The sequence below is a fragment of the Pinus tabuliformis genome, chromosome Q, assembly GCF_031772625.1.
Source record: "Pinus tabuliformis cultivar Carrire ecotype Pingquan chromosome Q, CPIR1, whole genome shotgun sequence".
Classification (NCBI taxonomy): domain Eukaryota; kingdom Viridiplantae; phylum Streptophyta; class Pinopsida; order Pinales; family Pinaceae; genus Pinus; species Pinus tabuliformis.
This window is the reverse complement of record NC_142296.1, coordinates 429,951,684-429,976,123: the sequence shown is the minus strand read 5'-3', so window position 1 is coordinate 429,976,123 and position 24,440 is coordinate 429,951,684. Positions and strand designations below refer to the sequence as shown.

At 38.8% G+C, this 24,440-nt stretch overlaps 1 protein-coding gene across 2 annotated transcripts in view; it reads left to right on the top strand.

The window, feature by feature from the left end:
• LOC149220060 (uncharacterized) overlaps positions 1–24,440 on the top strand; it is a 290,383-nt gene that overhangs the window by 124,703 nt on the left and 141,240 nt on the right. For both annotated transcript variants that reach the window (XM_089384625.1, XM_089384624.1), the window contains exons 8-9: positions 23,960–24,048; positions 24,166–24,323. In XM_089384625.1, the coding sequence (XP_089240751.1) occupies positions 23,960–24,048; positions 24,166–24,323 (247 nt within the window). The remainder of the gene's footprint in view (positions 1–23,959; positions 24,049–24,165; positions 24,324–24,440) is intronic.

Genomic DNA, 24,440 nt, shown 5'->3' with positions numbered 1-24,440 from the left:
TTGATATTTTTACTTGTCAAGAAAAAGAAATATTATTTTTGTAAATTATAAGAATGAGTTTCTTGCTCATTCCATAGGTCTAGGAAAGTCAAAGAATCAAAGTCATGTTAAAGAGCTCTTCTTGAGCATGAATATGGGTCAACCTAGTGTCAAGTAGCCCTCCAAGACAAGCACCATCCTCCAAAGAAGAAGACTGTCAGCAAAACGATGTGAAAGACAGTCAAGTCGGCTTCAAAGTATATATAGATGACACGTCAGCTCAATAAAAGGACACAACGGTTCACTAAGTTCACGTCGGCTTGCATACATGGACTAACACCTATAAATACGCAGCTGGAGTAATCACAGGAGGACATAACTTCAGATCACTCTGAAACTTCGATGGCACAGTAAGGTACAAGATCTTGGTGATAAGCATAGTGACATCTTTGCATAAGATCTCTGAAATCTCGGGCAAGCACAGTGACACATAATCTTGGGTTTCTCTGTGATTTTTTGTGGGAAAAAGGACTTCGGATACCTCTGCTATCTTCGGTGATGATCACAGTGAAATATAACAGTCTCATGACCACGGTCTCTTCTCGATTTCAGTGACTATTGTCTCGGAAGTTACAGTATCGGTGTGCATACCTCTGTCATACTCTGTCTCGGCATGCATACCTTAGTCATACTCTGTCTCGGCTTATATATATACACAGTCACAATCTTGATCTCACAGTCTTGGTGTATCTACAATGGAGAGGATCATACAGTCTCGGCATATCATCAAGACACAGTCATGATCTAAGTATAGTCACAACCATGGTCTCAGGAAGATCTCTGTAGTAGTGCAGCAAGATGACACAGTAATGATGGTGTAGTTGAGACCAATGTGGAAAAAGTCGAAGTTGGGATTAATTCGGCAAGGGTCCAAAAGTTGAAAAACTCGTCAAAGTCGGGAGTTTTTTGAAAAAGTCGGCAAAAAGTCCGCAAAATTTAAAAAACACAAAATTATTCATTTTTATTTTTATTTTTTTAACATCTAGAGTATCCACAACATCAAATAAAGGCATTTCCACATAAACATGTAAAGAAAGCTAATATATAATATGTATATGAAGTCTAGTGCTACATCACATATCAAAATAGTGAATCAACTCCTGAATTTTGAGTCCTGTCTAAGTCTCAACTCTCAAGAGTCAAAATATCAACAAAAAATATAATAAATGTATATCATGAGTCATCTAAAAGTCATAAAGTAATTAGTCATTGAGATCCTCTTCCCCTTTTAATTTTTGTTTCTGCTAATTGTATTAAGAAATAAGTCATGCATTTATTCAGTAGATTGTAATCTGCTTAGGTAATAAGGTGTCAGGTGGTAGGTCCAATGAAAATTAACAGTGAGTATCACAGTAGATGTGAAAATTAACACTTGGTGACTCCATGGTGCTTATTTTCTGAGAAAACAGTAGATGTCAGATTACTAACCTAGCCTTGGCATCTATTATTCAAAAACTCTTGGAGGTAAAATCCACTTCTGATACATAACCTTTGCCCACATTTATAGGGAGTTCACCACAAAAGAAGATTCCCTTTCAAAATGTGCTCTCATTGCAGGAAGGATCTTTGCTGTCACAAGATTTCACAAGTACTTTGTTCTTGTCTGAAAAATGGGTTCTTTTTTGAGGCAGTGGTTTTGTTTTTTTGGATAGGTTGCTGTTTGATCTTCATGACCTCCTATTTGTTGTTTCTTCTGGAAGCATTCAACAACTGTAACAATGTTTTTGATGGTGTGGGGTTCTTTCTACGGAAGACTGTTGTATGCCTATCCTTTTGTAATCTTTTGAAGGGGCAGTGGCTGTTAGAGTCTCGATCACTGAAAGCCTGGAGGCTTAGCCAATGTATACTTTGCTTTCTAACTAGAAATATGAAGTATAAAGATTTGTTTTTCCTTGGAAAACAAAAACATATCTTAACCTCAAAACTAACATATTACAAATGAGACTGCTATGCTCGCAAGAAGTATGACAAACAATACAATGCAATAACTTGAAAATGCATGGATGGAAGCTTTAATTTACAGTTTTTTCACCTTTGCGGCCTCTTTATCCGCGACCTGGGAAGGGAGGCTGACTTTCTGGGTTGACTGGAAAAAATTGTGATTTTTTCCTTTGTGAAAAAGTCGCCAAAAAGTCGGGGGATTAAATCGTTTAGTTCAAAAATTCGCGTTTTTAGGATTAAATCACGATTTTTTGTAGGCTTTTTCCACACTGGTTGAGACGATGCAACAATGATCTATGTGAAGATGGAGTAATGGTGTAGAAGCAATGATCTCATTGTCATAATGAGTATCTCAGTAGATGCACAATAATGTTCTCAGTGATGACAACAGCAAGGAAGATTTCAGTTGTGCAGTGATGGTGAACTCATCGATGATAAGGAAGAGGATTGGTGTCTTGGTCTTGGAGTGGCCTAATAGGTCAAGGGTCAAGGTCTTGGTATTCGTCAATTGGAATCTCTATTAGAAGAATTTTGTGTGGGTTTTCCTCTCCAAGGGGGAGAGGTTTTGGCCCTTGCAAAAAGCCAACATCTTGTGTTCTTGTCTCTTGTATTTTGGTAACTGTTTGATGTAATAAGAAGTACACATCCTAATGATATCAAGATAAGATTGTGCTAATAAGCAAAAAGTTAAAATAACTCACAAACAGTTATAACTTATCATGTGAAGAAGAATCATATAAACTACATTTTCCCTAGATTCTTCAACATGGTTTCAGAGCTATGGTTACAGTCAAAGGAAGGGAAGAAAAGAGACATTTCAAGGATCAAGCTTCTAGCAGGGCATCAAAGCAAGCTGAAGGACATCAAGATCTGCATTAAAGAAACAAACCCTGATCTTGATCAAACCCTAGCAATCTACAACAACAGTCTACATCAGCAAGTTTGTCTATACAATCAAGGAGACAGTCTACAACAACAAGAACTTGTGTCTCCACAGTCCTCATCAAAAGGCCACCAAGACCCTCATCAAGATGTCTACAAAACAAGACAACTCGAAGGATTTCAAAATGAAGATCACATCAGCTTGGAGAAAGTTGAAACCCTAGCAACAATCCTAATCTACAAAAGAAGGCAAAGCATATTGAAGGCACTGTCATCTCCAAGGTTATGAAATCAAGCAAGGATCATCTCCTTGCCCTAGAAGAAGACCATCCGAGGAAGCAACAAATCATCCTCATCAAAAGGGAGCAACCTTTTCTATTTAAGGAAAGGCTTTCTCACTTGAAAGAAGATCATCCAAGAAGAATCCCTCATACATCTTCTTCAACCTTCACCAACATGATCAAGGTGAATATTTCATCTTCACATGACAAGTAAGAATCTTTTCAATTTATAAATTTTGTTAAATGACTTCATGAATTGCAAGGACATCTATAAGTTGATGGGTCATCAAGATCCCTTGCATGGAGAAGAAGGATAGTGATAGTCCTCTAAGAAGCTGAAGTCACTAAAAGGTCTGCTCTAAATTTATGGAAATGGATACTTATAAGATCCCCTCATATAGAAATATTGGAGACATCAAAGAAAATGTATAAGATAGACTCATTCTCTGAATGTGCAATGAAGAAGGTCACATGAAATTTTATCTACATGGAAGCAAAGGTATCAAAGGATGTAGGATATCTTCATAAGGTCCCATCTACAAGATCGAGGAAGGAAGATAACCATCATTGATCTATAATGCACTAACAGATAATCAAGGTAACAAATATCTATGAGTTACCTCATTCAACAACTTATGGTCTCTATGATAGATAGAGAAAGACAAGTTGATGACAAAAATATTGAAGGTTAAAATAACTCAACCATGTACAGAAAGGAAAGGCAAGGTTGGTCCTCAAGCAAGACAAAATAAGTATAGCTAAGATTCAATGCTATAGAAATATTTTGGAAGCTCATATCAATGAAAGATGGAGGAAGCTGAAGAAAAGGACCAAGGAAAGAGGGAGTAACAAATCTCTCCTATGAGTAAGATAGTATCCCTTACAAAAGGGTCTTATCATAAGCTCCTAAATCTTGTGTTATAAGATATGAAAATGATAATAAGATGCATCATGGCATCATGGAAGCATCATAAACAAGAGCTCGTGACATCACCATGGGAATCATGAAGGACAAGATCCATGGCAGACAAACATGTAGGATATATAGCTCTTGGGAACCTCAATGGACATTGAAGGAAGGAAAGGAGTAATCTAAGGCTCATCATACAAAAGGGAAACATCTGCCAGTTGGGGATATACAAGATCCTCAAAATTCTCTGATGGAATCCTCATCGTAGGGTTCACTAATCTAGAGAGGAAGCAAGTGTTTCAACAAGAACTCCAACTTATGGAATCCATGAGATGATGATATGATGACATGAAGCAGATCAAGGGATTGAAGATCTTTTCAATCAAGGAAGCTGCTGGAAGAAACTTCGATGACCTGAAGGTAAAATAAGGTATGTATGCTTGTGTTTAATATTATAATGTCATGTCATATGGTTGCAGGTAACATGGATCATTGCTTCTATCTTAAGAAGCATGATCAAGAAGAAAAAGGATCTCCTCCTCTGAAAGGATGCAGGAAGGCATAAGTCACACTAAATGAAATCAACATAATATGTCCTCATATGAAGTATGAGGTGGTTGACTACAATGAAGAAACTTTGATTGAAAGCTACTGGGAAGGCAATCAACACTGAAGACCAAGAAGATTTGACTAGGAAATCTCCCGGAAAGATGAGAAGGCTTTGATGAAAGTCTGAAAATGAAGACCCTTGACAATGGATATCTTTGGGAGATGTGTCAATATGTGTGCAGGATGCTGATACCTACAAGAAGATGTCATGATGAAGAGCCATCTCGTAAGGTATGATTTAATTTAATATGATGTTTTGATTTCTTGAATAATATCTGGATAATGCAGGGCTACTCGAACAAGAGTTGTAAATACAAGTACAACTAGCATTCATGTGGTGGATGGAAGAAGCATGATGAGAAAGAAGTAGTCATATAATGAAGGTTCTAGATATGAAGAAGGCCACTTTCCATGAAGAAAGGAATGACATGATGAACTAAGGAGGAAAGTGATTGATGGCTATTGCCCTACAAGGAAGAAGCTCAACTGATTTTCATGACATCAAGGAGAGAAGTTGATCAAGCCGCTGAAGGACCAACGAAAAATGAAGTTGTTGATGTATAGAAGAGTGCCTAGCTAAGAGGGAGCTCTAACAGGTCCTTGATCAAGAGGGAGCTTGGATTGGGCCACCCCTGACTAAAAAGAAGTGGCAGTTGTGTTTTTGTATTTCATGTGTCATGAAGTAGACCAGGACTAACAACTGTAAATCTAGGTGAAGGCCATGAATGGAAATGGAGACACATGATAGACACAACATTCTTGTCTTCACTTTGGAAGAAAGAATGGAGGGTTGGGTAATCATTTAACATCCGATGCTCTTTGAGGATGTGTAGGGCATCCAAGATAAGAGTAGGCAAGAGGATTGATATTCTTTGAGGGCTGGGAACCCAAGATAAGAATAGTCCTAGAAGGTCATACTCAGTGAACACCCAGGTGGGTATGTACCTTGAGAGACAATGATAAAGGTGTCTATAAATCATTGGTCTCGCCAACATTGTGTTCTGTTATTATGAGAGATAAAGCTCGTAGTCAAGGCCTTGCTATAAACAATGTTGGTTACTATGATGTTATACAGATGGGTTACCAATTCGATTCTTCTTATGAGAAATTATTCAGATTGAGAATGACCAAGTACCATTATAAATACCTCCCTAGTTAAGAGGGAGTGTTGAAGAAAGTGTAACTAGGTTCGGTATTTACAAATGTAATTTTGATCTTTGTACTTGTCAAGAAAAAGAAATATTATTTTTGTAAATTATAAGAATGAGTTTCTTGCTCATTCCATAGGTCTAGGAAAGTCAAAGAATCAAAGTCATGTTAAAGAGCTCTTCTTGAGCATGAATATGGGTCAACCTAGTGTCAAGTAGCCCTCCAAGACAAGCAACATCCTCCAAAGAAGAAGATTGCGAGCAAAACGATGTGAAAGACAATCAAGTCGGCTTCAAAGTATATATAGATGACATGCCAGTGCAATAAAAGGATGCAACGGTTCACTAAGTTCACATCAGCTTGCATACATGGACTAACACCTATAAATACGTAGTTGGAGTAATCACAGGAGGACATAACTTCAGATCACTCTGAAACTTCGATGGCACAGTAAGGTACAAGATCTCGGTGATAAGCATAGTGACATCTTCGCATAAGATCTCTGAAATCTCAGGCAAGCACAGTGACACATAATCTCAGGTTTCTCTGTGATTTTTTGTGGGAAAAAGGACTTCGGATACCTCTGCTATCTTCGGTGATGATCACAACGAAAGATAACAGTGTTGTAATGACCCACTTACAGTAAATTTAAATTATGAAATTAAATAAAATTAATAATTATAAATTAAATAAATTAAAATTAAATCATTAAAATAAATAAATAAACTTTATTTCAAATTAAGATATTCAAATAAAATAAAATCAGATTTTGTTTATAAAAAAATCAACACGTATGATACTTTGGACACGGTGATGGAGGATGTCGGTAAATGAAAACTTATAAGAAGGAAGGGACGGTTGGAGGCAAGGGGGAGAAAGGAGGAAAGTTTATACACAGAGAGTTTGTTTATCATCAGGAACAGTTGGGCCTTGCTTGTTCTGAGGTTTCTGGGCACGGGGGAACAGTCTGCTTCAACTGAGAAGTTTACTGGATTGAGTAGCGAGGTCCTGCTAAATTTGGCTGGGTGGTTTCGGTCTTTTGGTAACTGAGGCAGGAGTAGTTTGAGGCATCATCGACTGTAGGATTACAAGTAAGTACTCTCTTTGCTTCTATTAGTTACATTTATAAAATTCAGAAATTTTTATCACAGGATCATGATGTTTAATTTTAGAAGTCTTTACTGTCTCTGCAATGGCTGTAATATTCTGTTATTTCATATTCTGTTCATAGGAAATAGTTGTTTAAATTATTCACAGTTCTTACAAGTGTCATGACCACGGTCTCTTCTCGATTTCAATGACTATTGTCTCGGAAGTTACAGTCTCGACATGCATACCTCAGTCATACTTTGTCTCGACTTATATATATACACAGTCACAGTCTTGATCTCGCAGTCTTGGTGTATCTATGATGGAGAGGATCATATAGTCTCGGCATATCATCAAGATAATCATGATCTAAGTATAGTCACAACCATGGTCTCAGGAAGATCTCTGTAGTAGTGCAGCAAGATGACACAGTAATGATGGTGTAGTTGAGATGATGCAACAATGATCTATGTGAAGATGGAGTAATGGTGTAGAAGCAATGATCTCATTGTCATAATGAGTATCTCAGTAGAGGCACAATAATGTTCTCAGTGATGACAACAGCAAGGAAGATCTCAGTGGTGCAGTGATGATGAACTCAACAATGACGAAGAAGAGGATTGGTGTCTTGGTCTTGGAGTGGCCTAATAGGTCAAGGGTCAAGGTCTTGGTATTCGTCAATTGGAATCTCTATAAGAAGAATTTTGTGCGGGTTTTCCTCTCCAAGAGGGAGAGGTTTTGGTCCTGGCAGAAAGCCAACATCTTGTGTTCTTGTCTCTTGTATTTTGGTAACTGTTTGATGAAATAAGAAATACACATACTAATGATATCAAGATAAGATTGTGCTAATAAGCAAAAAGTTAAAATACCTCACAAATAGTTATCATGTGAAGAAGAATCACATAAACTACATTTGCCCTAGATTCTTCAACAGTGGGAACACCCATTCGTTATGGAGCCTCAATATTTATCCATTTCTATGACTCAAAATATGATCTAGTAGACTAAGTGACTTGTAATAAAATAATCTAACCAAATATTTAGAATTATTCCCAAATCACTTTTACAGGGACTTGATAAATAACACTAGGAATCATTTAAGGTCCTGATGACTAAATCCACCCTAGCTTTGGGGTGAGGCTGGAGGGAACAACTTTGCCGATCATTCGTGTTTACAAACACACATGAATCAATGAGACAAAAAACCTCCTAGGATAGAAATCATCATCAGAAAAATAAACTTACCTAGGTTGTTACATACATTTGTCTTACTAGGATCATTTACATTACAAAATGCAAAATGGGTTTACAAGATTCCAGTGTTGATAATGGTGAATCTACGGATCATCTGAGTGCTTGGACATGATGGAAATCCTTGCGCGAAAAAATGTACAACTATGGGGTAGTTGACATGGAGCTGTCAACAGCCCCCTTGCTAGTTTGAGCGGTAACATTTTGGTGCCGTTACCGGGGACACAAAACATGTGTTTGGTTCCCCATACGACATATTGACATAACATTATTGGCAACTCCATTGGAAGAACAAAGCCTTAGTTCTTCATTGAACTTCAAAGTTAATGCTTGTAGGGTGAAGCAAGCATTCGTTAAGGCAATTTCATTCATCTTGGCGACTCCCATGTCATTAAGGACCCAACAACACGTTGACCACATATATTCCTTCCATAGGTATGACAGGGACCCCAAGATATCCTTTGTCGAAATCCATGAAGAATATGCCAATGTTCAATGGGGATCCAAATCCCGCAGCGAACCACGTGGTAAGGTTCATAAGTTACATTTCAAAGAAAAATATAACTCAACCTTGTGACCAAATGGAATTGTTTGTCCTATTCATTTCCCCAAGTACTGATTGGCTTGAGTCATGTAAAGCTAAAAGCATTCCTTCTCTTCCAATGTTGAGTACGGACTTCTTGTTGGATGAAAGGCCGAGTTTCCAATTTCATGAAGACATATCCCAAATGTTAGATATGCCCCTTCGAGAGGAGGAAGTTATTGAATATGGTTTTATGCTTGAGGAAGAGTCTCTTATTGATGCATACTTTAATGATGGTGCAAAAGGAGAGCCTCATGAATTGAAAAGCATGTCCTCTAAGGATAAGGAGGAAGATCTCAACCCCGAGAGCCCTTAGACATTGCAAGAATGGATGATGGAATATGAAAAGTCCTGCAGGAAATTGATAGCCACATATAACTCCCAAGAGATTTTCTCCCACTATTGTGAGCAATTGGAAAGGCTCCGTATCACAATGAGTGAATATAAAGAGAGTCCTACTGATGACCTTCTTCTTGAGGCATTTTATGAAAATCATGTAGTAATTACCTAGGAGATCATTCTTCGAGAACGAATGAAGGAAGAAAAGTCCTCCCTACCTAAAGAAGCGAATGAATGGCATCCTAACCAACACCAAATATATAGTGAAGCATGGGAGGATGCTGAGGAAGATCATGATAGTCAAATAAATGAAGAATCTATGAGTGACTTTTGGGATGTTGATTGGGGAATTGGGTATGATTATAGAAATGAAGACCCCATGGTTTCTCAAGTCCATAAGAATGAGCTTAGGGAAGAAGAAAATGCTCTGCCCCTTCAAAATAACAATGTCAGTCTTTATAAAGCCCTTCCTAGTGGTTGGAAAGGTCTCTTCTTTATGTTCCACGATGATACAATCAAAGAAGAGCCTTCCAAGGTTGTGGGAAACTCTGAATCCTCTAGTATAAAATAAATTGGCCAAATACCCAGAATAACCCACGAACGAATTGACCGATGGTTGACCTTGGAATTTCGGCCTTCTTTTCCCTTTATGGCTTTGCTACTGGGTAATTTGACCCACTTGTCAATCTTGCTGCAAAAAGCCCCCAAAATCGCTGCAATCTCCAAACTCCTCAAATTTTAGCCCCAAACTCTCTTGACTCCTCAACCTCCAAGCGTACCTCCTCCAGGAACTGCGTGTTGATTTCTGTAGCATTGGATGTGCTCTTGCCTCGAGATTTTGTAGAGAGGCTAAGACAGATGCATTCTCCAAAACCCATAAATCGTTTTGGAAAATTCCACCTAGAGATGGTTTAATTAAAATAATTAACTTTTTAAAATGGTTTCCTAAGCCTAAGCCCAGGAAATCTGGTTAATTAAAGGGGGTATTAATTAAATCAGGTGTGAATCTTCCAAAAGAAGACGAGGATCATCTCCTAGTTAATCTTAGCCCTTGATTATGTTTTAATCTTGGCCGTTGGAGCTCCAACGAGAGATTATAAGGAGTTTGATGGGCACTTGGAGAACATATCGAGTGAGAGATCAGAGATCGAATTTCTCAAGAGTAGCAATGTTTTGTTGCCGGAGTAAGATTAAGTGATCTTCTTGTAGTGAGGGGTAGGGATAGTAGTCCGATGAAATTTTTCAAGATCCAGAGAGTGCAAAACAGAGAAGGCATAGAGTAGTTCAGTGAGGTAGCACAGTGCCATGGAGAGGCAGTGCAAAGCTTCAAAGGGAGTTCGAAATCTAGTTGGGAGAGTCGAGATCCAGTGCTAGAAGCTAGGGTGTGAGACCAAAGGGCCAGAAGGACAATTTTCCAGACAAAAGGAGATCAACAGAGGAGGCGACGTAGAGCCCAAAAGTTATGACGCATAGTTGCGTAGGATTAATGCAGACGCTGCACAGAGGCAACGTGGGGCCACGCAGCCAACTCCCGATCAATGTCAGATCTTCCAGATCAGTATGAGATTTTTCTCGCTATCTTTTTGCCAGTTATTCTCTGTATTGGATATCCAATTTGGGTATCCAATGATTTGTACCCAAATTTAATACTGGATAATAATTAAAACCCTCAACTGTTGCATTAGATTTCCCACATTGGGTTTTTTCCAGGGACGTTGTCCAAAAACAACTATGGAAATGTGTATGCTGTTTTCTCTCCAGTGTTGTATTTAGTTTCCATAGTATTTATTTTGTGTAGGCTGCAGTGTATGTATTTCAATATTTGCTGTAGATAACTGCGAGTAATTTGTTCAAGTAATTAACAAATAGAAGAAATTTCATTAGTGAGTTGCAGTAGGAATCGGGTAACCGATTTTTTACATGGTATTAGAGCGTGGAAGAGCTCAGTGGCAGAAAGGACGAGGGAGTTCGAAATTACTGTAGAGGCAGCGATTCGAAACCCTAGAGGCAACGCAGTCCTTGGGCCAGAAGGTCGGAGTTTTGAGGAGAAATCGATTTCTCTAAGTGAGTCGACAGAGAAATTCGATCTCCAGATCGAAGCTTTCCAAAGGCGGAAGGGAGCAATGTATTTTTCTCTTGCAGAGCAGATCTTGAGCTGGGACATAGTTATTTTGTAGTAGTTGCTGGTAGAATAACGTAAGGAGGAGAGAAGAGCATACACTGAGGGAATTTATTCCTCAGAGGACTTCCAGCCACAAAGTCCAAATTTTTCTAGCGGAGCACCAGTAGCTATGTGCGAGATTTCTCACCCCAGAAGGGAGTGCGAATAGCTGGGCAACAACTGCGTAGAGGAGACGAGGGAGCTGTTTGACTTTTTAAGGAGCGATGGCATCAATTGGATTGAGAGATCAAGATAGGTTGGATGGAGCCTCCAACTATGTGATCTGAACGACTAGGATCTCCTGCCTTCTAGATGAGCATGATCTCAAGATGTATGCCAATAGTGTGGTAGCTATACCTGCCGATGCATATCCACTCAAGAAGTACAAGACTAAGATGGCAAAGACTAAGAGGATCATTCTCAACGGAGTTTGAGATCATGTAGTGTCTCGTATAGCCGATAAGGATACAACCTGATAGATGTGGGAAGCCTTTGCTACGCTACACGAAGGATCTTCCAAGTTCCGAGGAGCAAAAGATGTACTTAGAGGAGAAGTTGAGATGCACAAGGATGCAAAATGTGAAAATTTCTGAATCTAACAAATCAGAAATCGTACTGCAGTAAACTAATTTGCATTACCTACTTGTGTCCTTCAGTTTAACAAGTTATTTTCAGAATTATTCAGAAAATATTAATGCAAATACACTGCAGCCTACACCAATATATAGATCAACTATTGAAAAATAAATGAGACAACTACACAAAGGACACACTTATTTTTGGACTAAATGTCCCCCAGAAAAACCCAGTGTGGGAAAACCGGTGCAACAGATATGAGGGTTTTATTATTATGCAGATTTTTGAATACAACTAGGGTGCCAAATCCGGCTCACCCAACAGAGTATAAACCTGACTGAAGTACCCCTATCTGGAGACAGATATTTTGGCGGATCTAGCAACTAGATGAACAAACCCCACAAGTGACTGCACTGTCCCCAGTGTTGTGCAGTGATGGCTGCTCCCAGCTCTGCGTTGGGACTGCGTCACCTCCTCTAGGAGTTGCGTCACCCTCCCGGTGAGCCTTCCCGGCTCAGAAATCGATCTGTTGAATTGATGCCCAATCTGCATCACAGAAACCCCAGCGCTGCCTCTGCGTGACTGCATTAGCCCTCTAGCTTCTGCGTCACCCTCTTGGAGATGCACTGTCTCTTCCTGGTGTTGCGCTACCTCTTTGTTATGTATTCTCGGCCTTGGATGAAAGTCCTGTTGCCGAACTGCCCCTCTCCGTACTAGAAGCTTACTCCGAAATTCTTAGCAAACCACGCCCTATAATTTTGATCTAGCTCAATTGTTGCTCTTCCTCTATGTGTTCTCTAACTAATCCCAAGCTTTCCTTTATACTTTTCCTGTTGAGAAATCAACGGCCGTGATGTAATCTCTAATCAACAACTAAGATTAAATTAGACTTGATCCTCATCACTTAGAAGTTTCTCACCCATATTTACCTTAATTCACTTTAATTATTTTAATTTCCTAAGTTTTAACTTGGCCACCATTAAAAATAATTAATTATTTGAATAACGTGCACTCCGGGTGGAATTTCTCAAAACAATTTTTGGGTCTTGGGTAGCACCTTCGATGCTACCCAAAAATCAACACAGAAAGGGGAGCGAGTAGACCCTTTCCTCACGAGGCTTCAGGACGTTCGTGATCAACTAGCTTCAGTAGAGTCAACATCCCAGCCCTCAGAGTTTGTACGATTAGCGCTTAATAGTGTTTATGAAGAATGGAAGGTTTTTGTCCAGAGTATCCTGTGCAAAGAAAAATTGCTAGAATGGGAATGTGTGTGGGTTTATCTACAGTAGGAGGAGATGAGGCGTGATCTGGTGAAGGCCACCTCAGTGGCAGTAGCAACAGTGGAATAAAGCAGGTGAAGGAAGAGGAGGACGTGGCCCTTGTATCAAAGGGGCAACAGGAGCAACGCAAAACAAAGAAGGACATTTCGAAGATCAAGTGCTTCAGGTGTGGCGAGTTAGGCCACTACAATGCTCAGTGTCCTCTTAGGAAGAAGGACAAGGAGGAGAAGTAGGATTAGCGTTGCATCCACTGAGATCGATAGTTTGTCCTGCAAACTGGAGGAAGAGTTTGCCATGATTGTCGAGATGCCTCCGGGGGTGAGGTGGGGCGATCTGGAGTTGTAGCCCCAGAAAGCTACAGGATGGGAAGGATCCTTGAGGAGTTCAACTCTTGGATCAAGACCTTGCTACGGGAGCCCATAGTCAGCAGTAGCAGGATGTACCAGTGTCAGTTGGCGTAGTCAAGTGCCAGAGTGACAGATGCAGTGTGTTAACACTCTAGGGTTGTCATGAAAGTAATAATAGAGGTAACCACAGACCTACTTTTGAGATCAGGATCTAGCCTTCCTAATACTCAGAGAGGGCTCTCTCTTAATGATTTAACTTTGTTGGATTAATTAATCTTAGGCTAGTTATTTAAGCTTGGTTGGTTTTTGATTTGATTTGGTGGTGGAAATCACTGATTCAGATGGATAGATAAGTGTCTTTTACCATTGGGCCATGGAGTCCAAATTATCAAGAAAACAAGACTGAATCAAGTTCTAAAGATAGTGTTCACAGGGCAAGGTAGCTGAGTAATTTAAGATCTTTTAGGCTGGATGGTGAAGTGGTTTTTCAATCAGGGTCAAGGAGTAGTCAAGGATTCCTCAAACCAGATAATGAAGGAAATGAAAGAGGTCAATCGAAACTAGGGAGCAATGAAGAATTCCCTACTTTGGATATCAGAAGAAAACATAAAAATGAATAACTGTTCAAGATAGAGTGTACTTAAACAAATTCTGAAGTAAAATTCCAGTTATTTCATTTAAATTTGAAAACATGTATGTATGTGAAAAACTTAAGAAGATAACAATTCAACAAATGAAAGATACTTCACTGAAGTGGCCCAACACATGAATCCTGTAATGCAATGCCTTTATTACTCAGTCCAGTCTGTTGACTTGAAAATGTTTACAATAAACCCTCAGGTTTTCAGATCAATATAACTATAGAAATGTTCAACAATCCACACTCTATACTTTGAATTATGAAGTATTTATACAAAAAATAGTTACAAAATATCCTAAACTGTTTTAGGAATTATTCAAGGAAAATAAATATCTTCATGCAAGAAGATAGAGACACCTAGGAAACTAAAAGGCTAGCTGTCCCTTCTTTTACTGATTTTGCTGTTTTATACTTTGATCTTTTGTTGCTTTCTCTCCTTTGTTGTTTCTCTACGTTGGTTGTTCTTTTACTTTGCCTTTTGACTGATACTCTTTCATCTGATACTCTTTGACTTAGTTGTTCTGCTGTTTTACCTTCACTGCTCTGTATTAATTTTTTTACCTTGCATTTTTTACAGTAAATCATTTAACTTTTCCCAAGTCTATGTGTTTGGTAATTTAATATTTACTATTCTTCTGTAGACTTCATGAGCTTCTGTATATTTTGCAAAGGTGGGCTTGTTTACAAAAAGATGTTTTACCTCATGCTCGAGGTAAAAGAGGTTCTCAAAAGCCTCGTAAAGGACTTTTCTTGTAGGCATCCCTTTCATGAAGGAACCACTGGCTTGTTCCTTTGCCACTTCTCTGATTCTCTTATCATAGTCTTCATGTGGCATTAACCTGTCGTTAATTACCAGTGGATTAGGTAGACCTTTTTGCCTCAAAGCATCAAATTTGACGATGAACCTGCCTATAGCTAGCTCCATTGTTTGGCATTTGTCCTCAAGTTGCATCATCATGTTCCTCTTGGTGATTACCTTTTTCACCTCTAGTATAGTGCCAGTTCTGTCAACTATTCCAAGCTCCTGCAATTCATATTTATTCTTTAAGTTAAGGAACTGGATTATTCTAGAGGCTTCTGCTGGCATGTTTCCAAGTTCGGCCTTAACCCTTTGAATTGCTTCACCAACCTCTTTGACTAAATCATTTTGTTCAAAGATCACCTGCATAGATGGCCAAATATCATTGATTGAGTCAACGATATTGGCCCATAAAAGTTGTTTTGCTTGGGCTAGTGGCTCTTTTAGTGTTAATTGTTTTTCCAGCTTTCCAATCTTTTCATTCAACCTGTTTGTCTTTTGGACTTCATTCTTATGCATAATTTGAGCCAATTTCTTCTCATCCTCTAGAGTTTTGATTTGTTCCTTTATTATTTCAGTGGTCTGGATGGACATATCCTCCATGGCTTTGACTAGTTTCGCTGCTTCATCACTAGGATGAGCTGCGACTGTTGTTGAACCTATTGCTGATGTAGTCGCTGTTGCAGCTGGAAGTGTTGTAGCTAGTGGAGCTGCTGGGGCCAAGGAAGTTGCCAAAGTTGAAGGAACTGCTGTAGTAGCTGTAGGAATAGTAGTGGTAGTCACTGTCTCAATGCTGGCTTGTTTCAATTGTATTAAATTGTTTAATTCATTCTCCATTTATTTTAATTGAGCATTTAGCTGGAGAATGAGGTTCATCATTTCATCTTTCTAGCTTTGGCTCTCTAGAACCTCCTTAGTCTGTGGATGTTCAGAAGGAGGCAAATTCAGTTGTTTCTTTAGTGCAGCAATGTCTTCGTTTTTCTTCTTTATGAGCTTTTGTGCAGCCTTGATGTCATTTGGATTATATCTAATCTCATTAACCAAGTCTTCCAGTGACTTGATTCTATTATCCTTTCCGTGTGATGCTGCTTTATCTAGTTTAAACTGCGCTGTGATATTGTCTAGAGAATTTTGAAGTTTCTAAACACTCATTGTCTTGTTGGTCATCGTTGAGTAGATCATTTCTCCTGCCTGCTTGTGAAATTCAATTTGGTCAATAGGGTGAACATCCCTGGCCAAAAATTCAAATTCAGTCTTCCTGTAGTCTGCTGATGACTTAGGCTGCTGCACTGTAGGCTGCAAAAAGGTCATTTGCATTTTACCAGTTTTAATGTCAAAAGCTGACATCAACCTATTCTGATTGCTAGGAGTCTGTTTGAAATACTGGGCATATGTTTCAACCTTTAATGCCTCATTCCTTAATTTGATCTCTTTATACTTCTCCTTTATGTCCTTTTCCTTATCTACTAGTTTGCTTGATGAAGAAACCTCTATGCTAAGCTGTTTTTGAATGCTTTGGGTATTAGAGGTGGAAGGTTGATGAGTTTCCTCTGAAACTAATGGAGTTGTATTTTCTCTGACCACTGTTTCTCTATCAATGATTTGAAGTGTCTCAACTGTCCCAACTATCTCTGCTTGCTCTTCTTGCTCATTGACAAGATTTAGCTTGGGCTTCTTCTTGTACATGATTTCAAATATATCATGTGTTGTATCTATGCTTGAACAAGAACCTTCTTCCCTGGTCCTCTTTGTACTTTTGTCCTGCAGGGCTAGAGTATGCAGAATGGAACTAGTATCCATCTGTTTCTCCATATCTATCAAGGTATTTTCCAACCATTCTGACTGGTTGGCATATTTTTCAATGTCTACCCTGGACTCATGCATAAAAGGGCTTAATTTGAATTTGAGCCTTAGTTTGTTTATGACTCTTAAAGGGTCACATTCCCATTTAAAACTGTTGTTGAACTTCATTTCCTGTAAACACTTCTCTGCTTCTTCTCCAGCCTCCCTATTATTACAGATAAAAGGACCAAGCTGGTTTTTTATCTTGAACTGTGTTTTCTTCCTAGCTGATAGGAAATTCACATCATCTGAGTTTATAATCTGCCTGATATATTCTAATGCAAATATCCTCATGGGAAGATATTTGGGCAGCTTATAGGGAGTGAGCTGGCATCCATATATTCTAATTTTAGTGTGATCTTGGTATAGATACCAGTCTCCTATTCTACTGTTCTTAGACAACTGCAAAACTCTTTTTATCTCATCACTGATCCTGGGTTGATTACTACTGGTTAGCATATTTACAACTGGATGCACAAAGGAATCAATGAACTCTTTGTAACTGAAAACAGTGGAATACTTTTGGATTAAGGGTGTCCAAAAGATGACTGACCTGTGATGGCCCTTAGTGTCCAACTTTTGGATATTGACTGTAAATTTTTTTGTCTAGAAATATAGGAAGATGTGGAACAATACATAAGAGTATTTGAATACTCTTTCATTTCGCAGTCTGATCAATTGATCATGGATCCTGTCTGCCAAGTACTGGGAAAAATTGAAAATTGCAGTTGGAGGCTTGCCTGGGCAAAAAATAGAGAGGAAAGAAAGAATAGGCTCATCTACATGCTCATCTGTGGTGTATCCTAGAATACAAGAGAGCATGGTCACAATTTGTCTAGCTCTCTCAAAAAAAATGGTAGCAGAGTATGGGGGACTGTCTGTAGGGGTATGAGACTCTTCTAGGATGAAAATCTGAAAGATTTGAGTCTTCTTGGGAAGGTCCAACTTCAAATAGAGTTCAAGTAGGTATTCAATGGAAAATGGGGTTTCATTTGGGTTTGGCTAGATTTGCAGCATTTGGTTTATTGACTCTGCAGTGATTGTAAACAAAATTTGCTGGTTAGGAGAGACTATGGCTCTTTGGCTTGGGATATAACAGTTTTGGCATAGATGGATGATTTCAGGGAACTCGTATACCTATGGGAACAAGTATTTGGGCAAATTGGATTCCCATAGATGAATGTCATCATTTTGGTTCAGGAATTTGTCTTTACTCCAGCAGTGGAGTTTCAATAGATGGCTGGGGGAAGCTGTGTCTTTAATTTGGAAATTTTGTCAACCAATGGGAGGTGGTCAACATCCAGGTGAGGGGTTTGCAGGGGTTTCTCATTTAGAATGCTTTGGGAAGCCATAATTTGGTTTATTCTATTGAATTACTCTTTCTTTGGCTTTAGGAGTAGGGTTAGGAGTTCTGGAAAAGTGGGAAGGGTGAATACAGTGCGCAAAAAATGGCTTTTGGATGCATAGTGGGGATCTTTTAGCTTGGGAAGGTTTTTTAATTAATTTCAATTAATTAACCTTTTATAATTACTATGCAGAGCTTAAATAGAGGGACGTTCTGGTTTTCTCAAGAATACCTGGAAAAACGATGATTAGGTGTGTAGATAGGGTTTTGTGGTAGCAACGAAGATTTATAAGGTTTGAATTGTATATCCACTGCTTGAAATTTGAAGTGAGTCGCGTCTTCTGGTTGCAGGTGAGGTTCAAATGGTTTAGTAGAGCTTCGGGGTTTAGAATTGACCTGCAGAGGTGTTCGCAAGGAAATAACAATAAAAAGAGTGAAAAGGGGGCTTTTTTGGTTTTTAACCGACAACGGTTAACCTTTGGGCACGAAGTTAAAGTGTGAACAATGGGTGGTTTCCATTTATGCGGGGAGGCGGTTTTATGGCCTATCGCACCGCTTTTGAGTGATGGGCGGTATTTTTTGAGAACAAGCAATATAACATGGGGATGCCATGTAGCAAAAGAGCGCTCGGGCAAACTGCGAATCTCGCGTGTTTTTGAGATTTTAACTATAGGACAGTGGGAGCGCGCGATATGGATATGGGCCGTCAGATCTGGGAGTGTTTGATCGAAGGGCTATCGCGTGGCAGAGTTGCGAGGGGTGAGTGGGAAGTGGGGTCGGGTTTAAATAATGCGGCGGTTAAATATATAAAATGGGATTATAGGTTAAAATAATGTAAGGGTTAAGTTAAAAAGGGTATTGGGGAGGGTTTTTTGGATGGGGCCCGATACATTATTCAAACTTAGGATAAGGGGGTTTAGTGGGTTTTTAAGGGAAAAAGGGAAATTAATAAGGGGGGAATGATTTTTAAAGGGTAATGTCTAGGGAAAGGTATGAAATAAAGGGTAAAAGGGTTATTTTTTACAATGGGAATGTGTTAAAATGAGAGGAAGTGAAAGGGAAGGGTCCTTTGGAATCAAGAAGGGGAAATTAGTGAATGAAGAGTAATGAAGGGGTAATGGAGGGAAACTTAGATATGTACGGGTTTGAGTGAAATGAGGGGCAATTAGTGAATGAACTTTAATATTTAGGCCTAAAATCTTATAGAAGTTGTTTAGGGTAAATACTCAAAGTACTACACAAGTTTTGTGAATGTCCTCTTTCCTTTGCGAGTTCCTCCTGCACATGAGACATAGGATTAAGCAAAATGAAGGTGCATTTGAGCTTGCAACCTTGTGCACTCCAAAACCTCTTGTACCTACCCTTTATTTACCCTAGCATTTTCTCTTCATTTATTGGGTGCATTTGAGCTCGCTGACCCTTGATTTATTTTTCTTTGATAAGCAAACTATCTAAATCTAACCTTATAATTTCCAAGGGCTCAAATTAAACTAACGAGCTCCTTATTTTTCTCTACCTAACTACTGATCCACCAAGGTTAAACAGTTTGGCTAGATCTTCATTCTCTATCTATAAACATGAAATTTAAAGCATGAATGAATCAAGATCAAACTATTTGACCATCATGGATTGTGGCATTTTTGACAAGCTGCACACAATCTTATTTTTGCAAAACAAAGTAAAAGTAGTGGTATTTGAATTTGCATTACTTTTAGAATCTATTTTTTATCGCTTTTTGGTGGGGTTCATATTTTATTATCCTTTTCTTTTAGTACTTTGATTTTTCTTTTAGGATTTACCCTTTTTACATTTTTTATTTTTAATATGGGAAAGCATTTTGCAGAAAGCAAAAGTATGTACGATATTACCAGACTAATCATAGCTAATTCAAAATTATGAATCCTATTATTATAGGACCCTAACACAGTGGCTAGTAGCAGTCAGATACTGAGTAACGCAAAGCCGGGTTGGCAGTGGTGTAGATGGCGCAGTGCAAAGTCAGCAACAACGTAGAGGCTTCAATGATAGCGTAGATGTTAGCAACAGTGAAATCTCAGACGACGGATGCATCATACTGAACACAGTTAGTTTCGTACTTTGGATGCTTTTCTGTTGCAGATGTTGCAGTTGTAGCAACAACAGATGGAGAGAGGGTTGCAGTGTAGATGCAGTGTTGGCAGCAGTTTAGCAGGGCCGACAGAAGCATAGATGCAACTCATATTAGAGTTGCGCAGTAGTAGGTGGGCATTAGGCCTAGACATCAGCAACGCAACAAGAGATGGTGCAAAAATAGAGTGATGCTTTAGTGGGTTGCAGCACTAGAGCACATTCCTCGTGAAGATGGAGTGTTGATTTCTATAGCATTGGATGTGCTCTTGCCTCGATATTTTGCAAAGAGGCTAAGACACATGCATTCTCCAAAACCCAGAAATCGGTTTGGAAAATTCCACCTAGAGATGGTTTAACTAAGATAATTAACTTTTTAAAATGGTTTCCTAAGTCTAAACTTAGGAAATCTAGTTAATTAAAGGGTATTAATTAAATTAGGTGTGAATCTTCTAGAAGAAGACGAGGAACAACTCCTAGTTAATCTTATCCCTTGATTATGTTTTAATCTCGGTCGCTGGAGCTCCAATGAGTGATTATAAGTTCGATGGGCACTTTGAGAACATATCGAGTGAGAGATCAGCAATCGAATTTCTCAAGAGTAGCAGCGTTGTGTTACTGGAGTAAGATCGAGTGATCTTCTTGCAGTGAGGGTCAGGGATAGTTGTCCGGAGGAAGGTTTCCAGATTCGGAGAGTGCAAAACATAGAAGGCATAGTGCAGTTCAGTGAGGCAGCGCAGTGTAGAGCTTTAGAGGGAGTTCGAAATCCAGCTGGGAGAGTCGAGATCCAGTGCCAGAAGCCGGGGTGTGAGACTGGAAGGCCAGGAAGACGATTTTCCAGACAATAGGAGATCAACAGAGGAGGTGACAAAGAGCCTAGCAGTTGTGACGCAGAGCTGTGTAGGATTGATGCAGAGGTTGCGTAGAGGCAGCATGGGGCTGGTCAGCCAACTCCTTATCAGTGTTGGATCTCCCGGATCAGTGTGATAATTTTTCACTAACTTTTTGCCAGTTATTCTCTATATTGAATAGCCAGTTTGGGCATCCAACGATTTGTACTCAAATTTACTATTGCATAATAATTAAAACCCTTAGCTGTTGCACCGGTTTTCCCACATTGAGTTTTTCCAGGGACATTGTCTAAAAGAAACTGTGTAAATGTGTATGATGTTTTCTCTCCAGTACTGTATTTAGTTTCCGCAGTATTTATTTTGTGTACGCTGTTGTGTATGTATTTCTATATTTGCTATAGATAACTGCAAGTAATTTGTTCAAGTAATTAACAAATAGAAGAAATATCATTAGTTTGTTGCAGTAGGAATCTGGTAACCAACTTTTCACACTACGCAAGCCCTATAGTGTTGCTGTTGAACCTATTCACAAACTCGCACTCCCCACTGCTGGTACGAACTGGAATAGATGAAACTCCCTCCTTGGGCTAGCACTCGAAGTGCACTGAAGCAAGGGTTGAGATTTATGCTCAGAAACACTTGTGTGCTAAACAACATTTGCAGACTTGGCTTCAGCTCAAGTGTGCTATGTCAAAGACAATTTTCTCAAAGATGAATGAATGCCAAAATGAGTGCCTTTCCTTCCTTTTTGTCAAAGTGCCTCCAAAATGCCCATGTGGGCCCAACTCGATTTCCTCCCACCAAACTTGCTCCAATGAGTGTGTACTTCTCATGTGGGCCACGATTCTCTATGGGTGGCCCCCACGCTCCACTAGAGGTTCAATGTTCCCCTTCCAACTCTAATGTTTGGGCTTGCTTTAATCAAAAATACATGTGGGGCCTCTAAACCCACATTTCCTAAGTGCAAACATGAATTAAGACAAAAATGGCCAAAATTGATATTTCACTTAGCAATAATGCTAAGTGGGAATATCACATTTCTTAACTTCTATATCTTGCATGTTGTATTGTGTAAATTAGGGTTTCCAGATGTGCCATGGTTAAAATTGCTATATTCATGTAGAAATCTTGATCCTAGTGGTATGCAAGATTATTTTCCTTGAATCATTTAAGAGAGCTCCAAGTTGTGTATCTATTAAAATTAAAATCTGCCTATTAAGGAAGCTTGTAGGGTTTGTAAGAAAAGGCTTAAGCCCTCTCACCCTATTCAACATGGCTGTTCTCATTAAATTTTCCCTAGGTAACTCCATTGACCATTTAGATCAAGGCACTAGTCTAGTTGGTGATGATTAACCTTTATACTTTTACTAATTTCTCTATCTTCTCTCTCTAATTCTGGATATCTAGGGTTAGGGTTTCCTTGTAATATTGCTAAAAAGTAATTTCAGTTGATGTGTTATTGCGTTCTAAGTAGGAATTGCATTAAATAATTATTAAAAAGAAAAATTTATTGCATTTTAAAACTGTATTTTAAAGGCTGATATCATTGTTATATTGCTGTTTTTGCATGTTTTAGCCAAAAAATCCCAATTGCAAGCCCTAAACCTTTCATATCTAATTGATAGTCGTAATCCTTTGTTGATAAATCCTTGTGAAACTGTTTCTTCTGGCTGTTGTATCACATTGCATGCCCTATCATTGGGAATCTATGAAACCTAAACTTATAATAGCACTATAATTTTCTTAAATGGTCTAGTGACAGAGTACCCTCTCTCAACCATTATCTTAGCCCTCTGGGCATTTCTAGTACCCTCTCTCAACCATTAGACCTCATCCATCACCTTGTACCCTTCTTATTGCATATCGTTAGGTGATCTATTTAGGTAAGTCTCCCCTCATTAACCATGAAATAGCTGGAGAAAAGCTTCTGAGGTGATTGTTGTGGCTGATCTCTTGTTGCCATGAGTTCTGGATCTCTGCCTAGTGAAGCTTTGCAGTGGGCCTGCTAGATTTTGTTGTAACGAAGATCAAAACATGTATAAACCAAGAATGCCCTTATGCGTATGATAGATACATTTGCTTGAGATTTTTTCTTTCTGTTTTTGGCAGAGACTATGCTTGTTGGATGTCTCTTATATTACCAACCAATAATCATTTATCTGATGTTTCGAGTTTTTCTGTTTTACATTTTCTGAGTTCTGCTCCTTATGTTTTTACATGTTTTGACAGGACACATGGATCCTCTAAACACAACGCAGGGGCAATGCATATATATATATATATATATGATTTGAAAAAGTTAAACTTACAGGGATTAAATATAGACATGAACATATAGTAAACTGAAATACATCAATCACACAGTGGGAAACATTTATTGATACATCTAGATAAATGCACACATTTTCGAAATGTTTTCGTTGCATTCAGTGTCTGCTACAGTAGTGTATCAAAAACAAGGGTGGCACCTGTCCTGAAAACGAACATATGCCAAATGCATGTCCAACATCCTAGGGCAGTCTGACAACATGCCCAACACGCAACATCTGGACCTACCCCAGCATGACTTGTATCTCTGATATTTCTATATATGTGACACATGCCTAAACACACCAATGAACCTGAATTTCTCAAGTTGACCTACATGCATCGACATCAATACCTGCACTTAGAAAACCTAGCAACCTTGAGTGTTTGAATTTTATTTTACATCTAAACAAATTGTATGGACATTTCTGAGTTTCACATCAACAAGTTAGTCTCTGAATACAGTCTTTACATGAACTTTGTGCATACTGGATTGCAGGGTTTAGTGGGAGAAACTGTTTTTGTGATTTCTTATTTTTTTTCATTGTTCTGGATGATATTTAGCATAAATAGATATTGAAATTAATTCTGTAGGGCGAAAGACTGACCTTGATTTGTTCTATATGATGCAGCCTCAATGAAGCCCAAGTTTGAAGATATAATTACAAATGAAACTGTTATGGCTACAGGTGGTCTGAACATGTACAATAACAAAAAGAAGGTTTGAAAATAATCACCCTCATTTTTTTCTCATTCTCTTTCATGATAAGAATACGAAACTCTAATTTGTGGGTTCCATTATCAATAGTTTGAGAACTCTGGTTGTCTCATGTACCAGACACCTCCTGGCATTCGGGATGACCATGCAATGACTCCATGCTTGTCCAACAGTTTCAAGAAGAGAAAAGGAATTGATACAGCAATAACAAAGGATATAGCAGGTGACCTGAAATTTGATGAGAGAAAATCAGAGAAAGCTAGACAGACTTCATACAGGTTATCATTTATCCATGAGATTATGGCTAACCTAATAAATGCACTTTGATTGTTGAATTACTTTGATGCTTTGGGTCTCCCAAAGTTTTAATTGCACGGAAGCATCAATTCGACCAA